The sequence below is a fragment of the Pholcus phalangioides genome, unplaced genomic scaffold (genome assembly GCF_987345545.1).
Source record: "Pholcus phalangioides strain wild (caught in Gottingen) unplaced genomic scaffold, Ppha-v1.0 ptg000042l_1, whole genome shotgun sequence".
Taxonomy (NCBI): domain Eukaryota; kingdom Metazoa; phylum Arthropoda; class Arachnida; order Araneae; family Pholcidae; genus Pholcus; species Pholcus phalangioides.
The window spans coordinates 9,408,925-9,436,668 of NW_028301628.1; the positions used below are offsets into that span (position 1 = coordinate 9,408,925).

Consider the following 27,744-nt stretch of genomic DNA (forward strand, 5'->3'; position numbering starts at 1 on the left):
CCATTGATCATCGTAAAAACGCGCCGAAGCAGTACCCGAGTTGCCCTCAGCCGGATCATTTCCTCGCTTACGCCTCCCATTTTTTATTATTTCCTTAATCCTACCAAATATATTTATTTATTATTTTTTACACGTGAAACTTGTTTGAAAGGTAAGCTTTTCAGTTTGAAAATTTATCTAATTCACCGAAACGGTGAGGATTTTACATCGGTGAACCGCGTTGACGTTTCTCTGATGATTCCGCATTATTCATAGCATGGCCATATTTCGTCCTTTTAAATCATTTTTAATTATTCACATGCCTTAAATATCTCGAACATTTCATCGGCGGGTTATTCATAGCTATTAATGGATATGATCCGATGCCATTTACAGTTCTTAATGAACGAACTTGTTTTTATCCATGACCTTTGCGGTTGGATCCATATTTAGCCACCCATTTTACAGGATGTTATAAAGTTTTTACGTGCGAATCGAAACAGTTTTCTTAAAGCAATAAAAAGACGGTGTTGCCTTTGATAAAGTCAGTAAGTTCACTCATTTCTACTGTGACCCTTGTCAAATGCTTCCCTATCCCTTCCCCCACCCACCTCAGTATGACAGGATGTTAATGTCACAGGGTCACTCTGTTGGGTGGGGGGGGGGGGAGAAAAATCGAATGGGTTCCCAAGGCCACTTCACACAGACTCCTAGACTGCAGTTATTGACGAGTCTTGGAGGGCCCCCAATGTTTGACTCGTTCAGTCTTTTTGGAATCAATTTCTATTTCGAAGCCTCTTTTTTTTGTCATTTTATTTATTTATTGAATGCTCAGATTTCTTTTATTTTCCTGGAGTGGGTCATGGGGCGCCCCCCACCCCAGAAACATGGTCGGATTTATGATTTTTCTGCCTGTGCTCCATTATACTTTAATTTTTGTGATCAGTAATTTCTCAAATTTGTCAACCTATGCTATAACCCACTCAGTCCCCACTCCTGTAAATGCACATTTGTGTGTCTTTCTTTCGGTCCTTATGCTTGCACATTTTTGTATTCACTCTGTAGATCACTCTTTAGGTCATTTACATTATTGCACATGGTTTTGGTCACACTCATGCTCACAAACTATCCAGGCCACTCTTTTGGCCCCTCTCATTCATGCACCCACACTCTCTAGGGTCAGGGCTGGACAAATCCCAGGCACCATGTTGACCGAAATATTGATATTGGGGCCTAAAATTTTCTCTTTTTGTAAGTTTTTAAATCATGGACTAAGAGCAGCGCAAAATTTCTGGGATTTATCGCAACACATCTGCCAACCAACATGAAAAGTACAGTGGTGCACCCGTCTACTCTCTCTCTCTCTCTCTCTATGACTTGTGTCTGTCATTTGCCCCACCTTCTATAGGAGAAGCTCGTTCCTCAGTGCTAAGCTTGTGACGCCACTTTTTTTTTCTTTTCAAACCGAGCACAACTCAGGTCTATCGCCATAGGCAATTTACTACCTAGTGAGTTGTGCCGGAAGTGTAAGTGTGTGAACCTAACAGTTTGAGTGCATGTCTAGTGTTGTGTATGATTTTTCAGTGCTGCCATCTATATCTCAGAAGTGAAGTGAGTGATGTGTAGTGACTGAATATTTGTACTGTTTGTAGGACTGTTGCTCTCTGTGGCGAGACTTTTTAACGGGGAGATCGGCTCGCATTTGCGCCTCGAAGTTGGGAACCACAGAAAACCAACTTCAGCCGACCACCACTGTGGTGACGGTGGGGCTCGAACCCGGGTCCCCGCGATGCGAGTCCGCCACTATGACCACTCGACCACCACAGCGGCTTGTGATGCCACTGAATAAGGTCATCTCGCCTATAGCCATTGGATGTATCAGGCTAACACATGCACCATCTTTACCCTTTTTAATAATATATCCAATGGCTATAGGTGAGATGACCTTCAGTGACGTCACAAGCTTCGCATGGAGGCCTGCTATAGTTGGTGTTGACTCAGTGCAGTTTATCCATGTATACGGATCAGTTTATCACTTGTTAAAACATCACTTATTAAATGGGACATGGAATTGGTTGAAGGAGTGCAGAGAAGAACTACGCGTGTCCTTATTGGCACACAGGGCTTGAGTTATGAAGAGAGACTTCATTTTTTGAATATGTTTGCATTGGATGAACGTAGGTGTCAAGGAGATATGATCGAAGTGTTCAAAATTTTCAATGGGATGGATAGGATGGACCATGAACTTTTCGTACACCGCCAATCGACTGCTTTTACAAGGGGACACCAGTATCGATTGGTGAGGGACAATGCAAGGTTATGGTGTCGCAGGGAATTTTTCTCTAATAGGGTTGTTAATAAATGGAATAGCTTACCCCCGGAGGTAGTAAATTGTAACACCATTGACACGTTTAAAAAGAAATACGATAAACATGTTGGGGTAAATCGAGAAGCTATCCATTCTTAGAATAAGACAACCATAAATATTCTTTATGGGTATTGTATAATATTTTGTCATGTGTATATATTGTTTATAATTTGTGTTAATTGCATTTTTAATTGGGTTGCTGTTTTTTTTTGTTTGTAATATATGACATCCATATTTTTATGGGCATCTTTTTACCAGCCACCTCATTGGGCATTTAGCCTGTTGTGGCATTGTATTTGTATTAAATGCGTATTAATTTGACATATACTGTGTTGCTTAAAAATTGAAATTTACGCAACTATGGCGACGAAAAAAAAAGTTGTAAAACATGATTATTAGGTTCATAATGTGTAAAACTAAGATAGTTTGGTAATTACTAGGCTTTTTATTAACCCCTCCCTATTATCTGGCATTTTTGCATCCGATATTTTCCTGGCCCGTTTATGTCGGATAAGCGAGACTACCATCTGCACATATATTAAGTATATGTTCTTTGTTCTCCCCCACAGAAAATGTTGAAATGACGGGCATGCTCTAGATCACTCTTTTATTAGTTCTCTGACCTGGTCCCTCTCCCTCTGGGTTATTCTTCTGTCACTCACATGCTTGCTTACTGCCGTGGTCACTCACATGCTTGCAACTCTCTGGGTCACTTTTTGGTCACTCTCATGCTCACTCTTTCTCTAGGTCACTAAAATATCCATCCAGATTAGCGACAAGTGGTTTAAAAATTTGTTTCATCCCCTGACTTGTAAAAGTTAGATTGAACAGAAGTGCTAGATTGCTACCACTAATGAAAAGCAAGCATAAATTCTAATATCAAAAGATCTGAGAACTAAACATTTTACTATATACTTATTTAAGTATCTTTCTATTTATAGCTGCTCAAAATGGCGAACGAAATAGAGCAGCTCCATATGAGGGCTGGCCAAGTTACAGAAGATGTAAGTATGCATTTGAAAACAAAAAAAATACTATAGCAGAAAATATGTGATGTCTGTATGTTATATATAAATGGCTATATTCCCTATATAACATTAGTTGGTATGCCAGGAAACAACGTCAAGACCGGCATGCCGGAAAGTCATAGATTTTGCAAATTCTTAAGTATCTTTATTCTGAAAATTTATTGAACTGGCTAAAACAGTGTTTTCAAAAATGGGCAATATTGCCTTTGTTGCCTGGTGGTGAGGAGATGACCCGGGGGGGGGGGGGGGAGGAGGAGGTAGAATCTACAAAATCAACATAGGATCGTATGGGCTCATTTGAGTTGAGGGGCAGTGAGAGAAAATTTCTGAAGAAGTGGGGGGGGGGGGTGATGGAATTACAGGTTTGAGGAACTATGTATGGGATAAATACATATTATTAAACCTCGCTTTTCCCAGCATGCCGGGAAAAGACCAGACCTTTTACATTAAAAAAGCTTTTATCCTCAAGTTTTACAGTATTCCAGCTAATGCAAGGAATATAGTAACTTAAGGTTCAATGTCATGAATATTAATTGAAGACTAAAAGAGGTAAATGATCGAAGTGCCAAAAAAATTCAAATAGTTTTCCCATTGAAAAGTAAAATGAGAAATGTTATTTTATGCTGTTAATGTGAAAAGTACGTGGTAATCCTGTTAGTTCAAAAGAGCATATAAAGAGGTTACTTACTAGTATATGTGCCAGGAATGTGCAAAAACAATGTCTTGCTGCAATTTCCCAACATTTTTGCTTTTGGCACTTGTTACATTTATCACTTTTAGTCCTCCTTCAGCAAATAACTTGCATATGTAGGAATAATGAATATCTGTATTGTACATTCAACCAATGTACAGACAATTTTGCCATCCTTTACTTTGTTGATACACCACGAAGTTGTTTTAGCAACATTGTTGATTAAGCACAACATCGTTGCTGTTCCTAATGTGAAATTGTAAAGTCTTTTCACATGCATTCAGATCTTTAGTTTTATCAATATTATAATTTCAGTTTGGCAATAATTTGTTTATTACTAAAAAAATTGTAACTAAGGAAACTGATGACAGTTAGAGTTCCAGATAAAGGAGAATTGGATAATCAAGGTTCTATTATGTAATTTATGTAATACAAAGTATCTTTATTTACAGTTTTGTAAATGGTGTGAATTCAAATAAGCTTCATTGCTGGGAGATAGAAAACTGTGGTATGTTGCAACAAATCTGTTGCTTTTCCCAGATTTTTTCCCCTGCTTCATAGTTAGCAGACAACAAGAAAATGAAAAAACATTTTTTTTTACGCCAACAGTAATTTATTTACATTAATTTCCTAGTACTTTACAATAACAACTTTAAATATATAGCAGTTACGTTTTTAGAACAATTCATTGAAAACGAATCTGATCGCACATAGCTTATGGCAACAAAATATTGTCGATCTCTCCCAGTTCAGCTAGTTCCTATCCCAGGACAGCATCTCTAGATCAGTTCTATAGGTTATACAGAGAAGTTGGCTCAGTTTTCACAGAGGTTGTGGCACATATTTATCAAGATTAGTCCTTATCTGGTGTCAGGACATGTCAATAGTCCAGACCACTTGGAGTAATCTGTATAATATCCATAGATGAAGCCATACTAATCGTCACCAGGCAAAATCAATCCCATAGAGGGTTGAATAAATTCAGCATGTTCATCCAAGTGTGAATCTTCAAAGAATGTAGGTAAATCAATAATTTCATGATGATCAGACTCTCGCAAAGGTCTACGGCAACTTTGCAGGACAGGAAACCCTAGCACCATCAAATCACTTCTATAACAAACTCACATGAACATGTTAAAATTTAAAATACATGGGTGAGCCGGCAAAGTTTATAGTTCCTAGGCACAGATTATTTCAGCTATGACATTGTGTCACTGGACCAGTCCACTCCAAGTAGACAGGAATAAAAAGACTAAATACGACTAAATTTCTGCATTTCTACAGTAAAACCGGCAATTTTAATACTGATTTTTATAGGGATCATCCTTTGCCTGTTCCTCAACGTGATGCTGATGATTATTATGACATAGGCTGTATGCAAAAAGCCTCATTACTGGGAGAATAGAAAAAGTGACGAAAACCATTATAAAAGCATAATGTATATACATCATACTGGTAGCATTAAAGGAGTGACAAACCATTGTAAAGGCATATGCATGTCTGAAACGCATTTTTAAACATTCCGAAAGTTATTGTTGAGGTCCAGAAACCATTGTTGCAGACAGATTTTGCCTATTTCAGACGTTTGTCCTACTCTGACAAACTTTTAAAGTGGCCCATCGTTCAAATCTAGTCCTGTTTGGTATATATGCAAAATGTGGCAATGATCGATATAAAATTGTATTATTGATTTGTATTGTAGATTTGTATAGAGAACATACATATATATATATATACACACACACACACACAAAATCAATTTTATATATGTAGATTTATTTTGACAATTGATTTTCCCCCCTATAGTCTCTGGATAGCACAAGGCGAATGCTACAGCTGTGTGAAGAGGTCAGTATCTTATTTTGAATTCTCAATTATATATGCATCATGCAATAGTATCAAAAATAAGATTTGTAATTTCCACTTTGGTAGATGAATTTGATGCAACAAGTACCATTTGATTGTTTTGTAATTGTTTATCATTTTATATTATTTATTGTATTTATTCATGCTTGAACGTACTAAATTGATACAGTAAAATGTGGTAACTTGATTGCTTGGCACTAGCAAGCTATTCGTTACCGCCTTATGACCATAAGGCATGACTATTACAGCTGAGTGTATTTTGAGGTGTATCTACATGTGGCACAGTATGTATTGTACTTGAGTGGTTTGCTGAGGTTCCCCTTTCATGTGTATGACTGTCATGAAATATTTCATTGCGAGGCAAGCAAAGCACACCAAAGCAATGTTAAATTCGGGAGGAACCGCAGACAATTGATTCATCAAAGGAGGTTGTGTTGTGTTTGGTTTTGTATAGCCAAGGCTGTGAAATATTGGAACTGGGTTGTGTAGGGGGGGGGGGTAAGGGTGGAGAAAGGAAAAGCAAACGAATTTGTTAAGTTAACCTTCTAAGCCAGTGATTCCCAACGTGGGTGTTAACGCCCCCTGGGGGGGCGATGGAATGTTTCAAAGGGGCGGTAGAAAATACGAGTATAACATAGGATCCTATGGGTTAGATTGTGATGGAAGAAAAAAATTTCTGAAGAAGGGGGCGATGGGACAAAAAAGGTTGGGAAACTGTGCTCTTTAAGCGGTACAGCAGAAATCACTAAACCGTCATCAAAATGCCATATCTTTTTTTAATAAAGTAGATTTCTGATTTTCAATAGGTGCAAACTGAGGGACATAGGGAAGAGTGCTTCACTGATAAATCAACTTTACATAGTACCTTGGTTTGTCTGTTAAAATGAGGCTTTTGAAAAAGCAACATATATTGTCAATGACTCTTAAAGGGTTAAATCACTGCAAACAAAAGTAAAAGCAAGTAGGTACCCTATGCTTACATAGACACACCATTAACAAGTGTTACAGTATAATGCAATTCTCCTTCTATGCAATTTCCCCAAAATATTTTTTAAATGATCTACGCATATGCACACGCAACAGTTCTGGCATGCACCAAATTGTTAGAAATTTCTCAGAGGAATGTTTACAAGGTGCGTGTATTATCAAGTAGTGGCACAATGCTTGACCTGGAGGTCTGATGCTGTTAAGATGGCCCTGCATCTATTGGCTGTGAAAGTAGTCACCACTAGCAGCAATACAACTTTGGCAGTGGTCATTAAGCATCTGGAACTTATTGAAAATTTTTTTTTTTGCTTTGTTCAGGAATCTCATAGTACTAATATCATACGAGCTCCGATTCTTTAAGATTTTTTCTACATTACCAAAATAATGAGAGAATAATTACTGACAGATTACCACTTACAAAATTATGTAAATCAGTTATGTGCCTATATTTTCTATTTACAGAATTTTTAAAATATTGCTGAATTCTTAATTATCCTTCTACTACTACGTTCAAAACGTTCAGAGACATATTTTATTATAGAAGACTAAATACAGATAGAACCTTTTTTTTGGTGTTTCCTTTGAAGTGACTACCCTTTGCAATTGCACATTTTTGCTATTATTCATACAAAGATGTGAATGCAGATTGAAAGTCTTTTTTGTCACACCCTCTAGTGTCTTCGTCGCTGCTCTCTGCACATTTTCAGAACCTGAAAATTGTTGCCCCTGAGCAAATTCTTTATCCAAAGAAAAAGTCACATGGGGCAAAATCAGTGGAATAAGCTGGTTATAGTATTGAAATGTGATTTTTTTTACAGGTAATCTGACACCAGGAGGGACCTATTAGTCGCCACATTGTCTTGATAGAGGACCCATGACTTGGCCTTCCAAAGATCTACTACTTCACCTCACTCCAACTCCAGCCATATTGTAATTTACTGGCTAGTTTATATATATAACTAGTTGGGTTAGAAATGAAGGTGCTATCTATTGATGGTTGTCGTAAGCTTGTTAGGGAAATATTGTATCTGTATTCTTCCCTTTTTTTGAACTTGGGACCTGACGGCAACCTTCATGGTGATAGGCAAGCACTATGCCACTCAGGCTATTCCAAAGATCTGGTCGCTTGCATCTCACTGAATCATAGACATTTAAGGACTCACAGGTCCCTCCTTGTGTCGGATTACCTGCCAAAACACTACGTTCCAATACTTCCACAACCAACTTATTCCCTTGTGACTGTTTCCTTTTTCCATGGATAAAGAATTTGCTTAAGTTGTAATGATTCTTAGGTGCCGAAGATGAGCAGTGATGAGGGCACTGGAGGGTGTGACAAAAAAAGGATTTCAATTTGCATTTACATCTTTGTATGAACAATAACAAAAATGCATAATTGCACAGGGAAGTTACTCGGAAAGAAACACCTAATAAACAGGTTCTATCTGTACTACTCCTTCCATAATAAAATAAGTCTCTGAACTTTTTGAACATGTAGTACAATTTTTTTTTCTTGTTATCATTATATCTGGATTTCACACTAGTAATTTCATCTAAGCTCATAGTATTGCTAGCTCATTAAATTTACTTGTATAATTCAATAGCTACCCATTTTAAAGCAGGCTCAGTTCTGTGATTGGTTTAGTTCCATAATCTGTTCATTTACAAAAGGAATCTATATTCCTGCAGATACTCAACTATGTAACTCACCTGATCTTTTCTAGTAAATATTTGTTAGCCAATATTTTTTAAGTTAGTGGCCAAAATGCTATATGTAGTTTATTGCTTTATTAGTTGGATTTTTCTTTAATTCTTCAATTGCAATTTTATTTATGCTGCCTTGATCAGAGCAAGCATACGGGTATCCAAACAATTGTTGCTCTGGATGAGCAAGGAGGTAAGCTACACAGTAGTTTTAATTGTTAGGTGCGATTATATTTTGTAGTGAAAGTATTTCAACTTTGGGAATAGATTGCCTATACCAGTAAGCAAGGCGTAACTTCAACTTCTGTTTTTAATTTTGTATCAAATGCTAAAGGCTCAAATTACACTGGGCGAGTTCAGCTAATACCTTCAGGTTTTATTTGCTGCTACTAAAATCACTGTGGTTCCCAACTTCAAGGCGCGAATGCGAGCCGATCTCCCCATTAAAAAGTCTCGCCACAGAGAGCAACAGGCCTACAACGTTACAAATATTCAATCATTACACTTCACTCACAATTTGAAGTATAGATGGCAGCACTGAAATATCATACACAACACTAGCTACACACTCAGACTGTTAGGTGCACTCACTTTGTTCCAGACTCTGCCACGAAGCTGGGCTGGACGAGATCTCTGCAACGGGATAAGTCTGGTGGCAGAGAAGGTGTTGCTTCCTCTGCTTATGTGAGTAAAGTTGAAGGGTGAACAATTTTTTTTTGTTAGTCACTGGCATTTTCATTATCTCGGGTGCAGTATGTAGGGGGGAGGGGGCTGCTTTTCTTTTTACTCACTGTGGTTGGCAACATAAGAGAAAGATGGAAGTAAATGAAAAGAAAGGCATAAAGAATTGAAATTCTCACATATCTTGTTAGGGATTTTACCAGCTTTGTATAGTTAAAACTTGCTGGACTGGATGAAACCTGTTTGCTCATCAGCTACTTTACTTGCCAGAGAATAGCTTGTAAACTCACACCCAATATAATTGAGCCTTAAGACATGAAGCATTTTGTTGATTATCTTACAAAATATGCATATTATAATGCTCATTACATAAGCAACTATCTCTAAGCATATCCATTAACATACTAAATTCTATTAATCAAAAAGTCTTGGCAACATTGCAATTAGAATATTTGCAAAGTTTTAATTTTTCGGTGGAAGCTGCAGTTTTTACACATGTTATAGTGTAAATGAAAAGATCAAAAAAGCAAAATGTGAAGAAACAAAGCTTTTAAACACTGAGATGTTAAATTAAGTTAATCTTTTAGGAAGGACAGCAAAATATTTGTATAAAAATATGTGAGTAACACAAACTTGTGACATAATTTTCATTATTTATTGTTCTTACAAAACAAAATTTATGAGAAAGTATTCACATGTAGCACACCCACATAATCACCCCTGCATGTTAATTCAAATTGCTTTTTTGCATGTCATTTTGATTTTTTTTCCTGCACTTGCATGTATGAGCTTCATAGCAATAGTTATCACAATTTATCTCCACTCAAGTGTGCTATTTGACAGCTGTGAGCTTGGTACAACAATCCCTACTTCAGCGCATCTTAGTTCCAGTTAAAGCCTGAATATTAATTAGTTTCTAATTGATTATGAATGGCTGCTACCACTACTAAACCACACATCCATATTCCTCTGTGGAACTTCTAACGAATCGGTACATCTTCTTGAAATGTGAGTGTATGTGCTGTGAACCTAATGTGAAGTTTGTTTCTGTGTAACGCTTATTATATTGCTGCCATCTATTTGTCAAACTATGAGTAAAGTGTAATGATTGAATATTTGTACTGTTGTAAGCCTGTTGCTCTCTGTCGAGAGACTTTTTAATGGAGAGATTGGCTCATATTCACTCCTCAAAGTTGGGAACTATAGAAAACCAACTTTTCAGCAGACCACCACTGTGGCGTTGATAGAGTTCGAGCCTGGCTCCTTGTGATGCGAGTCTGTTACTATGATCACTCAACCACCACAGTGGTGATTATGAATGGCTCCTCTGAGATGTTTCCATATCGATTGTGTATTTCTTAAATAATATGTGGGTAAATGAAATAATTTAAAATGGCATGGGAAAGGGGTGGCTAACTGAAACAGCTCACCAGTGAGGTGATTTTTGTGGTCCCCCGACATCTTAAAAATACTGTGTATTAAATCTGTGTTCTGATCATTATATTGGTTATTTCAACAGCAGACGTCCTTATTAATAGATTATTTATATTCATTGTGTTTTTCTAATGACAGTAGTAATTTGCTATATTCTAATCATACTATGTTTTTTCGAATACATAAATTGCTAAAAGTTTGCTATGGGCATTCCCCCCACCCATTTCTTTCCAATATTTTGTTGGGCAAGTTGCCTGTTGAAATCTTTGCATTTGCATCTGAATGCATGTTTAGTGTTCTACTCACTGTGACAAAACTTTTTTTGAAATGTATGCCAACTGACAATGGCACCTCAAAACTTCAACCAAGTATATATAGGCTATGCAGACCCTAATAATTCCAAAGACCAAAAATATGTTATATTTGATGGTCGGGCTAATAATGTGCCACTGAACGAGGGAGTTCCACACCTGGACACAATGATTAGTTGAGTCAAAAACAAACATTCATCTCTTAATTTTGACATGGGGGATTGGTAACATTCCATGGTGAAACACACTGACACTTTTTCAGACCAAAATACATATATTCTGTTTTAAAAGGGTAACTCACATAGTAAGAATATGTGTGTAGGGAGAGGGGGAAGAGAGCAAATCTGGGTTCCGTGTAATCTTATGAGCATACAGGAGAACCAGGCATAGTAACACCCCTCTTTACAGACACCTCCCCCTCAGATGCTGCCATTCCTCTTTTACAGCCAAATGATAATTTTCTATTGTATAATAAAAGTATGCAGTTAAAACCCTTGATTAACAGTCACCTTTGTTTTACGAAAAAATTTTTTTGTTCTGCCGGTGACCGTAAGAGAGGTTTTACTGTATTGGTGAGTGTAGGCATCCTTTCGTATCAAGTGTGCCTGGTCCATTTGAAGCTAGACTATCTTATGTGTTTATGTACCATCATGTGTTTACTCATTCCGGATGGTCACTACTATCCACGGAACTGACTTTTGGCTTGCTGTCCATCCCAATAATAAAACTTCTCTTAGTGCTCACAGGTGCTTAAATCAATTCCTTGAGCTTCTAGTTGACCTGTGCAGTCCCACAGATTTCCAAATCAGGGGTACGGAAAAATGTGTTTAGTTGCCTACACAGAAGCCTGTAGTTTTTGCTTCCTGCCTGTCTTAATGGATATTTGATTTTTTTTTTTTAGTTCTATTCCATATTCATGGTAATCACATGCACATGGCAATTTTTTTTCTTTATCATATCCAGTCATACCTTTGATGATTCTTTGTATGGTGTCATGATGTTGCATGAGGATTAGGTTTAAAATATGCATGATTACTTTCTTAGAGTTTTATGTTTTGTCTTGTACTTTAGGCAAATTCTTTTTTCCCCATATTAGTTGTATTTTATTTTAGACTGAAGATGTGGGTGCGAAAACATTAATTGCTCTGAATGATCAAGGGGGTAAGAAAATATTTAGCAGTACTTTCAGTTTAATTTTAGTTGACATTATATATATTTGCATTATATTTATTCTTTTATGTTTTTAATTCTATTTCGTGTTATTTAATTTCTTTTATGCATTAATGACATGTTATGGCAGTTGTTTGTCTGCAAAATCAACATTTTAATAAGATTGAGAGAAAATAATAAAAATATTTTATTACCATTTAATGTCATTGATATACATTGAAACCTTGCTACAACAATGCTCAGTATAACGATAAATCACTACAACAATATTTTTTCAAGTGTTATTTGGAAACGTTTATAAGCTACACTAACGTTAAACTGCTGCCTCTCGATTTCATTATGATTCCCTGTACCATGATTTTTTTTTGCTCTGCAGAGAATCATTATATCAAGGTTTCATTGTTATGTGCAAAATTAATAAATGAGAATAGAAAAAAAATTGTGTGTTTTCCATGTCAGTTTAGATGAACTGCAGGTTCATATAGCAATAAATAATTTACGAATGAAATGGCATCAAAACCACATAAATAAATATAAAAAAAATTCATACTTCATACTATTAGTTTTGCTGCTATTCATTGTTTCACAAATTTACCCTATTTTTACCTTGCATTATTCTTATATGCAGGGCTTGGGAGAAATTAAAAATAATATTTAATCACAAATAGATTTCTTGAGAGCCAAGCATGATTTTTACTAAAGAAATATAATCCTGAATAATTTTATTTCCCACTTTTCTGGAACTTAACTCCTTCCCATGTTGCAAGATGTACAGTAATAAAATCAGAATTTTGTCTCGTCTTTAGACTCTAATTTAGACTCAATCTCGTAAAATTTTTTATTTTATAATTACCATGCCAACCTGGCACTTGTCAAGCCCTGCCTGTATGATATGTGCAAGTGTTTTATTCAAAAACAAATTTGTGATTAAAATAACATTAATTGCTCTGATTAGTGTTATAACTGCTTATTGATCCTTAAAAAAATTACAAAATCAATAAAAATTTTCATGAAAGTTTAGAATTAATAAAAATTCAAAATGAATGAAAGAAATAATTCACAAACTAATTAATAGGTAAGTAATGTGAAGATAATATTTGATGAATATATCCTTGTGCTTTTTTTTTTACACTTTGGTATTTAATCATCTTTTATTTTTATAGAGCAACTTGACAGAATTGAGGAAGACATGGATGTCATCCATTCAGACATGAGAGAAGCTGAAAAAAATCTCACAGGAATGGAGAAGTGCTGTGGCCTTTGTGTGTGCCCATGTGCTAAGTAAGTAGTATTAAGAAATGAAGCAAGTCTTGATACCTCTACGGTGGAATCTCGCATACTGGACACTTCCCATTAATAGACACTTTTTGAATTATGCAGACGGGACTCAGTGTATTTTATTACCCAATAGTGGGCACTCCCAATTAGTGGACAAAATTTTCAACCTCATGGGCGTCTCATAGGTGCCCATGCTTCTGATTTATCTGAAAGCTTTCAGATTTTTTAGCCTCATCCAAATCTTTTGGTTGAAAATCAGATTCTCCCGATTTTTTGTATCTTTTTTGAAAAGTCCCAGAAAATCCTCAAATTGTGCTTTAGCAAAATGAAAAATCCCTTAATGCAAAAAATTCCCCATGCAGTCCTTGCAATCTTAAGCTTATGTTTCTTCAAAATATTTTTTCTCAAAAATATGAGAAATTGGGATTTCACAAAACTGGAAATCAGTTGTTGCAAAATATGAGCAAAGTTGTCAGTTATTGCTGCAAACGACAATGATGGGAAATAAAGCGCTATTGCACAGTGGGTTAAAATGAATTCCATAAAAAAAATCCAGCATGACAAATATGAGATATTATGACTATAAATAATCACATTTATAGTCATAATTATAATTTAATTTACTAGCTAATTACAATTTAATTTACTAGCTAATTACAAAAAAAATACCTAGTGCTTGTCCAGGTTTCTCTATATACTGGGAACATTGAAGAAAATGCAAGCTATTGTAAAAGAGTAAGCAGCCATAATTACAGAAAATAAAGGAATGCCTCGGGCTATATGGTCACCCTATGCAGTTCCCAAAAAATCTTACTTAGCTTACTTACAAGCAAATTACCTTTTGCTTGCATGATTTTTTTAGCAGTGAAATATTTTGTCATGTGACAAACTACAAATTATTCATCTGGGAATCAATGCTTATGATGTTCATTATCAAGAAGTTCCAACTGTGTCAAGTCTGTAGAATGTCACTGATGTGAATGTTTAACAAATTCTGATTTTTTTTTGTATGCTGATGTACATATATAGTTTGAATTGTACACAAAATTTATGAAATGGGTATCAATCATTGTTACCTATGTAACCTTTACTGATTTTTTATTGGTATGATTAAGGCCTTGTAATGGTGAATATGCAGTAAATTTTTAATACAGTTAGAAATCCTGTAGGATATGGACCAAGCCATCAAACTGTTAGTTGGTATATTTTTGTTTGTGATTTGTGTAAATTTTACCATTAAGATCAACAAAAAAAAAATTCTACAAACTTGTTTATTTACAAATACATTTTTTTTTTTTACCAGAGCTCAAGATTTTAAGAATGATTCTCAAGCCTGGCAGTCAAATGAAGATGGGAAAATAGTTACTTCACAACCAGCAAGAGTTGCAGACAATAGAAATGGAACAACTGGGCCAGCAACTGGTGGTTTCATACAGAAGTAAGAGACCTTTTGCTATTTTTTTTTAATACACTGAAACCTGTCAGACATATGAGAGAGAAATCTGTCATATGACCATAATTAAAAGATAGTCCCATCGATGATGTGCACCTCTACCAAATGGAAACCTGTCTAAAACATAATATTATTTCAGTCTCTTCACATTCTATTTCATACATGTTCCAGCATACTTACTCATTTTGCTTTATGAAGCTACTTGGCTGTCATGCTGTTATTGCAAACTTTCAGCTGTGAAAGTTGTATAAACAGCAGAAATTCATGTAGGATTCCATTAGTTATTCAGAATCAGCTTCAAGCTGTGGGTTCCAGTATGGTTATCTCTCACATATACAACATAACTGGCAATGTATGTTGAAATGAAAAATGTTCTTTGCAAATGTTTCATGCTTTCATGACAGTTCATGAGTTGACTTTAAAGATTGGAAAATAATTTAGATTTAGAATGTTTTCTTTGTGGATAATATTTAAGCTGTAAGTTTAATCATGTTTTCTTTGTGGATAATATTTAAGCTGTAAGTTTAATCATGTTTTATGGGACTATGTTTTATTGCCAATTCTCCAGTCATGTATCAAATCTTGCAATTCTCACTCAGAAGTCATGTTTTGATATTTCTTTTGCTTGGTCATCACCACCTTTTTTTTCAATCCAATAATGGATGTAGGTCTCCAGATTTTTCCATTATCCTCTGTCCTACGTTTCCCCCCCCCCCCATCCAACTTATTCTCCCCAGCTTTTAAGTTTTGTTGTTCACGTTTTGTTTGGGGAGTGCCTTCTTGGATGTTTAACATTTCAGCGATACCAATTCTGACTATTTGCGGTTCATCCTGTTGTCCTGTCTTCTAGTGTTGTGTCCATTTCTAATATTCACCTTTACTAAGATCTATTAATGTCAAATTCATACACACACACATACACACAGTTCCATTGCTTTCAAGTCCATTAAATACAAGTTATATGAAAAAATATGAATCAACATATGTTAGTTATGATATACTTGTGCATTATTTAGTGATTAGATATCATCCCATGTTCATTCACATCATGTGTTTTCATAGATTTTCTCTTTTTCAAAATTCCTTGCAGGATAACAAATGATGCTCGTGAAGATGAAATGGAAGAAAATATGATGCAAGTTAGTTCCATGATTGGGAATCTTAAAAACATGGCTGTTGATATGGGAAGTGAGCTAGAATCACAAAACAAGCAGATTGACAGAATAAATCTCAAAGTATGTTGGATTTCACTAATAGGAACATCCCAATATTTCATATACATGTGCATGAAATTAAAAAAAAGAAAAAGCTCAAGAAAGATTTGCATCAACTTACATAATACATAAAAAAATTAAAAAAAAACCCTTAAAAAATCTTTTTTTTTTATAGGATCACAGATATAACTTTAAAACTGTCTAAAAATTGTAATTTTTATTACTTTGACCTTGGTGCACACCTGATAAACTTATTTGAATTATTGAAGGGGGTAGTCATTTTTTTAAGTGGGAAGCTATAAACCTGCGTAAAATAACGGGGCTCTCAAACTTTTTGCTGCAGCTGTTTCTGTGTGCTCTTAAAGTCTGCATATGCCTCCCCACCAAGGCCCTACTCTATCAATATAGTAATAAAAATTTAAAAAAGGTTATAAATGTGTCTGAAAATATGGACATTCTCAATCTCCCCCTCCCCAAGAAACGTTGATGCCTATCAGTTTGACAACCCCTGTGTAATGTAGTCTATATGGGAGCATAAGCAGGTATAGAAAGATGCAGGGAGGGATGCATGCATTAGTAGCATAGACAGGAGAGGCGACATCCCCCCCCCCTTCCAAGGAGCATGTATCGGCCAATATCTAGGAGGAAGGGCACAGAACAATGGACATTTGAGATCAGCTTTGAATTAAATGCATTATTGGTGATCTAATAAGCCTTATACTACTTAATACATAATCATTAGATACACCCCAACCCATGTCTTTTGACTTGTGTCGTGAGCACAATTGTGAAATATTCATTCTGAAATTCCACTTCAAATATGTTAATTGGAAGATAACATGTTCTTACATTCTTTTTCACTTTTGAAAGTTTAACAACGCAGTCATTTTTGTTTATACCAGACATAACCTGCTGCCAAGGCATCAACAGAATTGTTGCCTATATGGAAATATTCTCACATTCTTATGACATATGTTTTTTTTAATCCTTGAACCTATCACAATTCAGACTTCAGTCCGGTGTTTTGTTCAACAAATTTTAGGGGTTTTCAAAGGAACCAAAATTAAAAGTAATTGGGTGGCATGATGAAGAGAGAGAACGGTTACCATTAAAAATAAGTTAAGAGGACTGAGGTGCTGGTTGGTGGTTCAATGAGCTTCTATTTAATTTTAAAGCAATTGGGTGAATCCGTGATCCAAGATGTGAATTAGATTAACCTTTTAACAGCTACTGTTCTCAATTATGAACATTGATTTTATTAATTATAAAAAAATATTTTTCTTACATGAAAGCACTTGATTTTTTTTTTCTAAATTCATGATATTCCAAACTTAATTTGCAAAACAAAAATTTCATTCATTTCATCACTTATGCCATAAATTTAATTTTTTTAAATCTTTTAATTTAATTTAATTTTTTTTAAATTTAATATTTTTAAGGAAGAATAAAATTTATTTTTTTTTGTTTTAATTTTAATGCTGCTTCTACAGACATGAGCAAGTCCAGAATGCCTACAAGAAAATTTTTTTTCATAAATTTTATGGTTGATATCTCTAAACTAAAGGATCAGAGGAGGAAATAACAAAAAAATTTAGAAAATCAATTCAAATCTTAATTCGGCCAGTAAAAGGTTAAAAACCAAAGGAAAGGTGGCGTGACCATACTCTATTATTATAGTTGATTAAGGTGAGTGAGAAGAGTGATAAAAAGTAAAAAATGTATTCTGATTTATGATCACTTTAATATTAAAAGTTCTAAATATGTTCCCTAACGCAAATATTCTGTCATTAATTGTGTAGTGTAATTTAATTATAAATTTATTGATGTGTGGTGACACGGCCAGTGACACTTCTATGGAATACTTGATGAAAAATGAATAGCATAATATTCTGCTTGAACATTACAAGCAGGATAAGACTGGCAGTTCAGCCCAAAGTTTATGTAGAGCAGTGTTCTTCAATCCTCAGCCTGCGAAACACTTTTCCCAATCCATATAGCTGCTACATAATTTTAGATTTAGTAAAAATAAATTACTATCCCTGTATTGGCTTTTATTTGCCTAAACTTTCAGCAGGTTTCTGTATTATTTATTTCATTTCTTCTGGACTGATATTGCTCAACTATTTTCCACGGTCCAAGTGCTGAAAAACAGATTCATATACAAGTTGATCTAAAAGTCAGGAAAAAACTAAAATTCAATAATTCAAAAACCAGTGAAGCAAAATAGATTGTTTGCACTGAAAGGGTGGTTATGAAGCCAGATTTATTGTCCAAAAATATATATAAATAAGGAGAGATTAGTTTGTTTCTTTGACTAACAGATGGCGCTGTAGGGTTGGAGATCAATGATAATTATCCTTAAGTTATACTCATTCAAGTTGCAACATACCCAAGAACTTAAACTTAACAACTTCATCATCTGCACTGATTTTGTTCAATGGGTATTCCTTAAAATGGAAGAACAAAGCAACTGGCTTCATGCTTTGCTTTTGACTGATGAAGCACATTTCATGTGTTCTGTCAGTGTTAATGCACACAATTGTCGTGTGTGGGGTAAAGAAAACCCATATGTAATTTATTCAACAATCCCTGCATGAACCGAAAGTCAGTCTTTCCTCAATGATGAGCAATATGAAGCAATATTAGGAAACAGCATTATTCCAGATTTGCAAGCATGACAAGCGTTGCATACAGTCACCTTTATGCATGATGAAGCACCACCACATATTGCTATGCCTATGAAATGATTACTATGCTCAACATTTGGGTAGGATTGTGTCCTCAGTCTATCCTTCCCGCATGCATGGCCAACCAGATCTCTTGATCTGACACCTTGTGACTTTTGGCTGTAGAGATCTTTGGAGTCAAAGGTCTACCACGATCAGCCAATATCATTGGCAACATTGAAAGTTGTCATCTTGCAACGTGTTTGTGTATGCCATATCGACCTAAATATTGCTTAATGATGTGAACAGTGTGGTTCCTCATCTGTGTTACTGAATGACAGATGACCATTGCACGCCAAGAGTTAGTCTGACATACTATTCTATATAATGCATAGCTAGATGAAATCCATCTCTTAATCAAAAAAATAATCTTACACTGTTATTTTTTACAAATCAGTCTTCATAGCCACCCTTTCTTAGTAAACAGAATTTTTTTAGCTTCATTGGTTTGCACATTATTGCATTTCAAAGTTTTCCTGACTTTTAGATTACCCAGTAGGTTCCTATTTGCTGTCTTGGGAAAACTATTCAGTTTCAAGTCCCTTCAATGGTCCAAAAATTGCCTGTAAATATGCTAAACTAATACATATTTTTACAACTTTTGCAAGATTATGCATAATTTCTGTATGTATCAGATGAATGTCTTCAAATTTAGGCCTATTAATAAAACTTTTTTCTTAAGTGTTGAAATTCTGGTTTTGGTAATCAGTATTTCCACTCTTATTCCACAAATTAGTTAGATATATGTAGGATATATTGATTTAAATCCTGATTTAAACCACATGATCTTTTAAGAAAAATCACTGATTTAAATCAGATAATTTTGATGTTTCAAACAGTTTTGAATAATACAATTTTTTTTAAACTTGTATGATGAGAGTAAATAACAGATAGTAGGATTCATATTTTAATTAATGCATTAATTTATATTCAAATAAATGTGATTTTATATATATATATAACAGTTTTTCTCAGAAGTAAGTTTTAGAGAGAGGCCTATAGAGCCTTTTCCAAGAACTTTCTTTCCCCATGGAGAAAGAGAAGTTCTTACAGTGAGTGTTAAATGTGGACAGATTTCATTCCTGGAATGGAATTTACTACAATCTTTATAGAATTAGGCGATGCACTATGTGTTTGAATAATTGTCAGAGTTGGGAAAGACAAGAGAAATTTTTCAAGTTCGTAATGAACACTTCTGTTCATTCAATTCAAGGTGGTTCTTTTTCAAAGAAAAGTTTATGGTTTCACAGTTGTGTAATATTTTATAAAAAAAATTTCTCCAGAATAAAATTGATTAAATTAAGGAATTTTAGTTGCATAATACCAGCTGCCTGGTAGTCGAGTGGTTAAGAAACCAGCTTCTCACTGTGCAGGCCTGGGTTTGAATCCCGCTTTGGGCATGGATGTTTACTAACACTAACAAATTCCCTGGACGGATCATTTTATCCCTTGGGAATATGTGAGGATCACGTTATTATTATTATTAATATGAGACTGTTTTGGATTTTTTTACTAAGTACAAATATCAATACTGTTTTAAACTTAGAATGATTTGTTCTCAAATGACATGGGCATGATAAATGGGATTTTTTTAGTAGATTAGTATGCTAATGCGATTTTTTAAAAGCAAGATCTCTAGAGATTAATATAGTCTATAGATTACAATTAGAACTGTAACTGTTATGGAAACTATTTAATATCCTAATAAGTTAAAGCATTTCAAACTTGGAATTAAAAATGAGTAAATATAGAATTTAAATTGATTCTAATAAAAAAAATCTACTTCAATTTTTTTTTTTTTTTTTTTTTTTTTTTTAAATCATGATTTTTTATCAACCCTGGATGTGATGAGGAATAAAAATTAGCAGAAATTTTATAACAATAATTTTTCCTTTATGCATATAAATGTCTGATCCATTTATGACTATATAGGTATTAAGACTTATTGTTACAATCTATAAACAATAGATGGCACTATTTGTTCAATGGCTCTCAGAAATATCAAAATGTTAATACCGGTTTCGGTATTGTGCAAAGGCATGCGATTGGCAAAGAACTGGTGGAGGGTTGGACAGAAGCTTCCAAAAGGTTACACCCATCCAGACAGTGGCGCCACAAACTTGGTACTATGAAATAGAAATTTGTGGAATGTTGTTTTTCTCGAAGTTTCGACCGAAGCTATAAATATGAGGCAATCACAAGACGGATGCCAGATTAGAGACAGACTTGGTGAAAAGTCAGTTGTGATTGAACTTTGCGAGAAAGTTGTTAGCTCTCTGATTAGCTTGTAAATATGTGTAAATTGCTGTTCTGTAAATAAATCTTGTGTTTATCCGTCGAACCGCTTCTTGTTTTGCAATTTCGAAGTCTTGTGAAAAATGATCCGGTACAGTATTATTACATATTAAGACATATCATTATTATATACCAGTTGTACAAGTATAAAATGCAGATTTCAGACAACAGATGGTGCACTAATGCAGTTTGTGCTATAAAAATTTGACACTGCACCATTTTGTTGTGTCATAAACAAGTGTCAGATGCGCACGACCGATAAATTGGAAAAGTGTGTGCATAGTATTGTTTCAATATGTCAAAATTTATACCGAACAAAGAGCATTCGCGGACAGCATTAATTTTTTGTTTTCATTTGAAGAAAACTGCTGCTTAATAATACAGATTACTTCGAGAAGCTTATGGTGAACATGCTCCATCGCAAGATACGTTTGAACGATGGTTTCAGCGTTTCAAAAGTGGTGACTTCGATGTTGCAGACAAGGAACATGGAAAACTGCCAAAAAAAATACAAAGATGTAGAATTGCAAGCATTGTTAGACGAAGATGATACGCAAACACAAAAACAACTTGCAGAGCAATTGGGCGTTAGTCAACAAGCTGTTTCCGATTGCCTACGAGAGATGGGAAAGATTCAGAAGATCTGTAGATGGGTACCACATGAGTTGAACGACAGACAAATGGAAAAGCGCAAAAACACGTGAAATTTTACTCACTCAGGACAAAAGGAAGTCATTTTTGCATCGTATAGTTACAGGGGATGAAAAAGTAGATTCATTTTGAGAATCTCAAGTGCAAAAAATCATGGATAGAGCTAGGCACACCATCCACATCGACTGCAAGACAGAATCGCTTTGGCAGAAAGACGATGCTCTGTGTTTGGTAGGACCAGAGCGGCATGGTCTATTATGAGCTGTTAAAATGGTTAATACTAAATGTTACCAACAACAATTGACCGATTTGAACCATTCGCTGCTTGAAAAAGGGCCAGAATACCGAAAGAGGCGACACAAAGTCATTTTTCTTCATGACAATGCTCCATCACATATGACAAAACCAGTTTGTGCTACGTTGGAAGCACTCAGCTGGGAAGTTCTACCCCATGCGGCTTACTCACCAGACTTGGCTCCTTCCGATTACCACTTGTTTCCATTGATGGGTCATGCACTTGCTGAGCAGCGCTTTGGTTCGTAGATGTGAAAAAATGGCTCGATGAATGGTTCGCAGCAAAAGGGGAAAATTTTTACTGGCGTGGTATTCACAAATTGCCCAAAAGATGGGAAAAATGTATAACAAGCAATGGAGCATACTTTGAATAAAGCACTTTTTATCATTCTTTCGAATTTAACATGCTTTTTTTTTTTGAAAAAAAAATCCGCATTTCATACACGTACACCTGGTATACATTAAGATTCACAATATTTAAACCATTTACTGTTAACAAAATAAAAATTAGATTGTTTTATTCTGCGTGATATTTTAAGGTGGAAATTAAAAATAAATCTGATTTAAATAAAAAAATCAATTTTTTAAATATATTTTTTTACAAAAATCATGATTTTTTTATCAAACCTGTATATAACAATGATACTGAAAGTTCTTGTTTTATTTTTTTATTTTTCATGGTTATAGATACAGTGTTATTGTACTCTTAACAAATTTGCTTATTTTTTTATAGGCTCAGTCAAATGAAACTCGTATCACATCCGCAAATCAGAGGGCTTCCAAATTGCTGAAAAACTAACAACATTGCAGTGTTATTGAATGCAAGTGAGAGAGAGAGATAGCTGATTTATTGAAAGAAAAATGAGGTGTGGTTAAGAAAAAAAAAATATTTCTTTTCTTCAGTTCAATGTATGGTCAGATTATTGCCTTTTCTGTTGTGTTGTTAGATATATCTATAAATGTCTGTGTCATTAGCATTGAGATGATTGTAATTGAGACTGAGTAATGTTATATTTGATACCCGCCACCTTTAACCTTTCATCCTACTTTCTCCTAGAACCTGGTTAGTAGACTCTCTACTTGATGTTACTAAATGTGAGGATCCAAATACAACTCGATTCAAGCTGTACTTAAATGTATTATGGGCAAGTGCTAAATTGTTGAGCTTATTTCTCAGTATTACAGTAAATAATTACAGCAAAATGTGCTATATACACGGAACATATACTTTTTTTTCTCTATTTTTTACTTGTTTATACACTGGTTTCATGCAAAATGATTAAAATGTCAGTTAGGTACTATGAAGTTATTATACCATTTGGCAACAGAGCTCACCATACTCTCATGATTCTACACCAAATAGCATAGATTAGCTGGAATTCTTTGTAACCTTTATTTCTAAAAATTTTCATCAATTTAATGGAACACTATTCACCAACAAATTCTTATTCATTTCTGTACTAATTTTTTTTCTTTTGTTCAGTTTTGTGCTCAAATGATATCTGAAGTTTGAAACTATTTTTTACCAAAGAAATATATGAATGTATGTACATATTTTTTCATATACTTTGTACTTAACAGTACTGAATGTACTTGATTGTTAAAATTAGCTTAGGATTAATACTGTTCTACAGAGGAATCGGGTAGTTAGCTGAACAAATATATATTTTTCTTCGTTGATTTTTTGTTCAAGTGTTGTAACAAATTATTTTTTTCTTTTATCTCGATCAAATTTTAATTTGGAAACATATTGTACCCAAGTTTATCTTCTGAAACTGCAGTTTCCAGACTGAAAAGTATGAACTGGTCATTTATTTTTGTGGCTATCCAGTGGCTGAAAAAGGAGAGAAGTGTGGAAAAGGTCAGAACTCATCTGAAAATTTTCGTTTCTGTGCTCACAGTTGAGATTTTTTTCATTCTCTGGCCTAGAGCAATTGATAAAATGAGATAATAGAAAACACTTATTTTCATACTATACTGTGGGCTTTTCATTGTTTATTACACACAAATATAGTGAACACCTCATATAGCTGACTAATAGGAGCTGAAGGTTGTCTGTTTTAATGAGTCGTCTAGTTTATAATAATTTATAACAAATAATTCTTATAAGGGGTGTAATGCAACAAGATCAATGAAATGCAGTAGTTAGCTATAAAAAGTGTTTATTACACATCAAATAAAAAAAACAAGGTGAATTTGAAAAAGATGTATATGCTGCATTGATCTTAGTTTTTCTTACTGGTGAGCTGTATGAGTCATGCAGGGTATCCATGTTTATGAAAAACAACTCAAAGTTTAATCACTTACTTGAAAATGCAAAACTTGTTAGATAAAAATAAGCATTCTTTATTAATATGACAATTTTTTAGCTGTCTGTAATAAGCAACATCCATTATAATGGAGTCTGTTAGAAGTTATACTGTAATGAAATTTAAAAAGTAACAGTTTATTATCTAATTTTTTCTGGGGGAGGGGAAATAACTCCATTTTGGCTTTCTGTGAATTAATCTATGGAAATCAGGGTCTTGCAGTTCTGACACAGCGTGGGCCACATTTGTTGTTTTGGCCAAGCTACATGCATGTTATCAAAGAGCTCTGCCACAAGTGAGGCATGGGCTATGCATTGGATGAACATAATTAATATTCTGCAGAATGTAATTTTATATTTTTAAATGTGCAAAAGTATCCAATACACCACCACTGACTGTTTCCATTACTCTTACTACACGAAAAATGAGGTTTGAGCTACATAAAAAAATATTTTTGCAGAAAAAATTTCCAGCCTGTTTTGTAATTACAAGAATGTTTACTGTTTGGACCAAACCAGTTTTTGTTATGAGTTGTCACCTAGTGTATTTCCTTGCTTATAAGCAATTGAACTTTATTTTTATTTTTTGTCATCTTTGTATGTTCTATATATCTAATCGTGCTAAATTTATGCATGGGAAATGAAAGGAAATCAAAAATGATTTGCAATAAATTAAAAAAAAAAGTCCTAAGCAATAAAAGTTACTGTGCTTCTCCCTTCCATTTATGGAAATTCTCCAGAATATCTGCATGCCGCATTAAGCATGATTTTTGCATAAATGGTAAATGGTTTTTTTTGTACGGTAAAATGGAATGCAAGTTGTAGAATTTTGTGACATCGAATATTATGTGCCTCTAGGTTTTATTGTTAATTAAAATGGGGTCCAAATGGATGGATGCAATAGGGAGTAAAAGTTTCGGTGGTTGGAAGTTCTTTTCTTTTTCTTAAATGAAAGAATATGTGATACTTGGTATAATATGTAGTTGTTGGTGCATGTTTTATTTATTTAATTTTAATTTTGCTATGATCTACATTCATGTTACACATTATGATGTTTATGGTTGATGTTATAACTGGTGATTTTTTATGTCACACTAGTTTGTAGTGGATGTGTAGTAGGATGTTCTCTAACAAATGTGAGGACTTTTTTTCAGTAGTTTCTCAACAAGTTATTTGGTGGGCTCTGTTCCAGAACTCTTTGTACTTAATGCACACAATTTAATATTTTATCACTTATTTACAGCATTCCACGGGATAAGTACTTTTTAAAACACAAAATGCAAATTTTTTTTAGAGAATAGAATATACTAAAGTCGGTGAATGTTGTGTACTTTCTATTACTCACTGTACGTACTTAAAAAAAATAGTTGGTTAGATCACTATTGATCAGTGTTACTGCCTCATACAGGTGATGTGCATGAGCAACTGTTAAATGTTGTGGCCAATGTGTAATGGTGCTGTTTTTAATCATAAAAAATTTTAGAGCATAAACTAAGAAAAAAAAAATATATGTCATGATGTTAACTTTTGCATGTTAAGCTGCATGAAGTGTGACCAAAAAATGTCTTTATATGCTCTATAGGTATGCGCATAATTATATGCATACAATATGTGCCTGGTTGAAATTTTAAAGTTTTTTGCTATTTTTGTCAGAGAAATTATGGATTTCCAAACTCTTTTGTTAATTTTAAAAAAGCATGAAGTTAAAAAAAAATGTCTTGCCAATCAGTAGGAAAAAAAATTATGAATACAAAATATAGTGCGTCTAAAAGGAAAAATATTTTATCCATATGCTCTGCTTTCATTGTGAAAAAATAAAGAATTGTCACATAATTCTAAAGGTGCCACTTGAACAATAGGTTTTTTTTTTCTGAAAAATAATTTTAAATCATAAAAATTGGGGATTTAAAAGATTTCTTCTGTTTGTAAAAGTTGTTGAATTATATAGTTTTTAAATGTTGCAATTTGAATTTAATGAAGCAATGAATTAAAGATTAAGGGGGGGGGATCTTTTCCCCCCTATTAAATGAATAAATTAATAGAGTATATATAAAACTAACATGTTCTGAAAAATTGGTAATTTTCACCAATGTAAACTGCATTCAAATTTCAAGAGCTCAATTTGTTTCTGATAATGTCTGAAAAAAATTATTGAAATGAAAGGCAAGAGAAAATAATTTTTGAGCATAGAGATCTTTTCATGATCTTTAAGAACCCCCTTTTTTGGATAAAATAAAAATTTGGTTGTCTGAAAGAGAAGCTGAGCATTATAGCAGTTATATCTACAATTAATGGGATTGGTCTGGAAAGGGAGTTCACATATGAATAAAAGCCACCTCTAGATGAATATTTGTGGAAGTTTTCAACCATAACACACAATCAAAGCCCTGATACTTCACAGTCAATAAACCTGACTTTGATGCAGCCATGCTGAGGTCACGTCTTCAGAATCAGATCTTGAATAACCTCTACCAAAAATTCTTTGTTTAACTTTAAACTGTGCAAATAGAGGTTATACCTTTCTATGTTTGCAATAGAATATGTTCCATTTTTTACCACAGAGAAACAAAAAGTAATTCAGCCTCTTACTAAACTGGTCTTCAATGAGCCTGTTCAAGGGTTGAATATTCTATTGTAAGTACATAAGGATCACACTTTTAGTTGATATAGTGTGCAGTATGGAAGCAATTTAAATTAGCAAAAAAATGTTCACCTGATAAGAGTAAAATTTAGATTTTTTTATTATCAGGAACTTTTCAGTTATGAAGCTTGTTCAAAAAAAACATTTTGAAGTGGTAAAGATAAAAATGAAAAATACATGGAAAAGGTTTTGGGTAAACTTTGTTAACACTAAAAGCTATCATCTTCAACACTTAATGAGTTTTCCGATGTGGCCATGCACTCCGTGGCAATATTTTTAAATTGTGCAAGTTAATGAGCCTGGCCATGTTTGGTAAGTAAGCACTTAATGATGAACCAAAAAAAAATCCTATTGCCAACCTCACCACCTTACCTTGTAAATGTGGCTTTCATTAAAAATTATGTGACAGTTGTTATTTTACGAGGAGCATGTTTTCTACTTTTACATGTTTTCAAGATGAATATTTTAAAATGAAATTACTTGACAAAACAGTTTTTATTTGAAATCTGCTTGTATCAAAAGTTTTCTTGAATTAAACCCGGGTGATGATTCCCAAATTTTATATTTTATGCATGTTCGAAAGTTTTACATGATGAATGAACAAAAAAACAATCAAGAAAAAAAGTGGTTCTGTAAGCATTTTGATAAGAAATTTTGAAAATGTGAGC

General features: G+C 34.1%; 1 protein-coding gene across 2 annotated transcripts; it reads left to right on the plus strand.

The window, feature by feature from the left end:
* Positions 1-27,413, plus strand: LOC149064447 (synaptosomal-associated protein 25-like). 2 transcript variants are annotated; one of them, XM_089255405.1, is made up of 8 exons: positions 1-151; positions 3,289-3,351; positions 5,873-5,914; positions 12,159-12,207; positions 13,380-13,497; positions 14,798-14,932; positions 16,038-16,182; positions 22,861-27,413. In XM_089255405.1, the coding sequence occupies exons 2-8, from the start codon at positions 3,298-3,300 to the stop codon at positions 22,924-22,926; spliced, it is 609 nt and encodes a 202-aa protein (XP_089111531.1). In that variant the 5' UTR covers positions 1-151; positions 3,289-3,297; the 3' UTR covers positions 22,927-27,413. The 2 variants fall into 2 exon arrangements, with proteins under 2 accessions (XP_089111531.1, XP_089111532.1); XM_089255406.1 differs by lacking the exon at positions 12,159-12,207 and adding an exon at positions 8,765-8,813 and having other exon boundaries at positions 13-151; positions 22,861-23,055.
* The last annotated feature ends 331 nt before the right edge of the window (positions 27,414-27,744 follow it).

Bases quoted from the DNA above. Each gene is read 5' to 3' on its own strand.
- LOC149064447 (XM_089255405.1), top strand. From the start codon at position 3,298: ATGGCGAACGAAATAGAGCAGCTCCATATGAGGGCTGGCCAAGTTACA. The intron at 12,208-13,379 runs GTAAGAAAATAT...TTATTTTTATAG, and splicing joins TGCTCTGAATGATCAAGGGG to AGCAACTTGACAGAATTGAG. The intron at 16,183-22,860 runs GTATGTTGGATT...ATTTTTTTATAG, and splicing joins TTGACAGAATAAATCTCAAA to GCTCAGTCAAATGAAACTCG.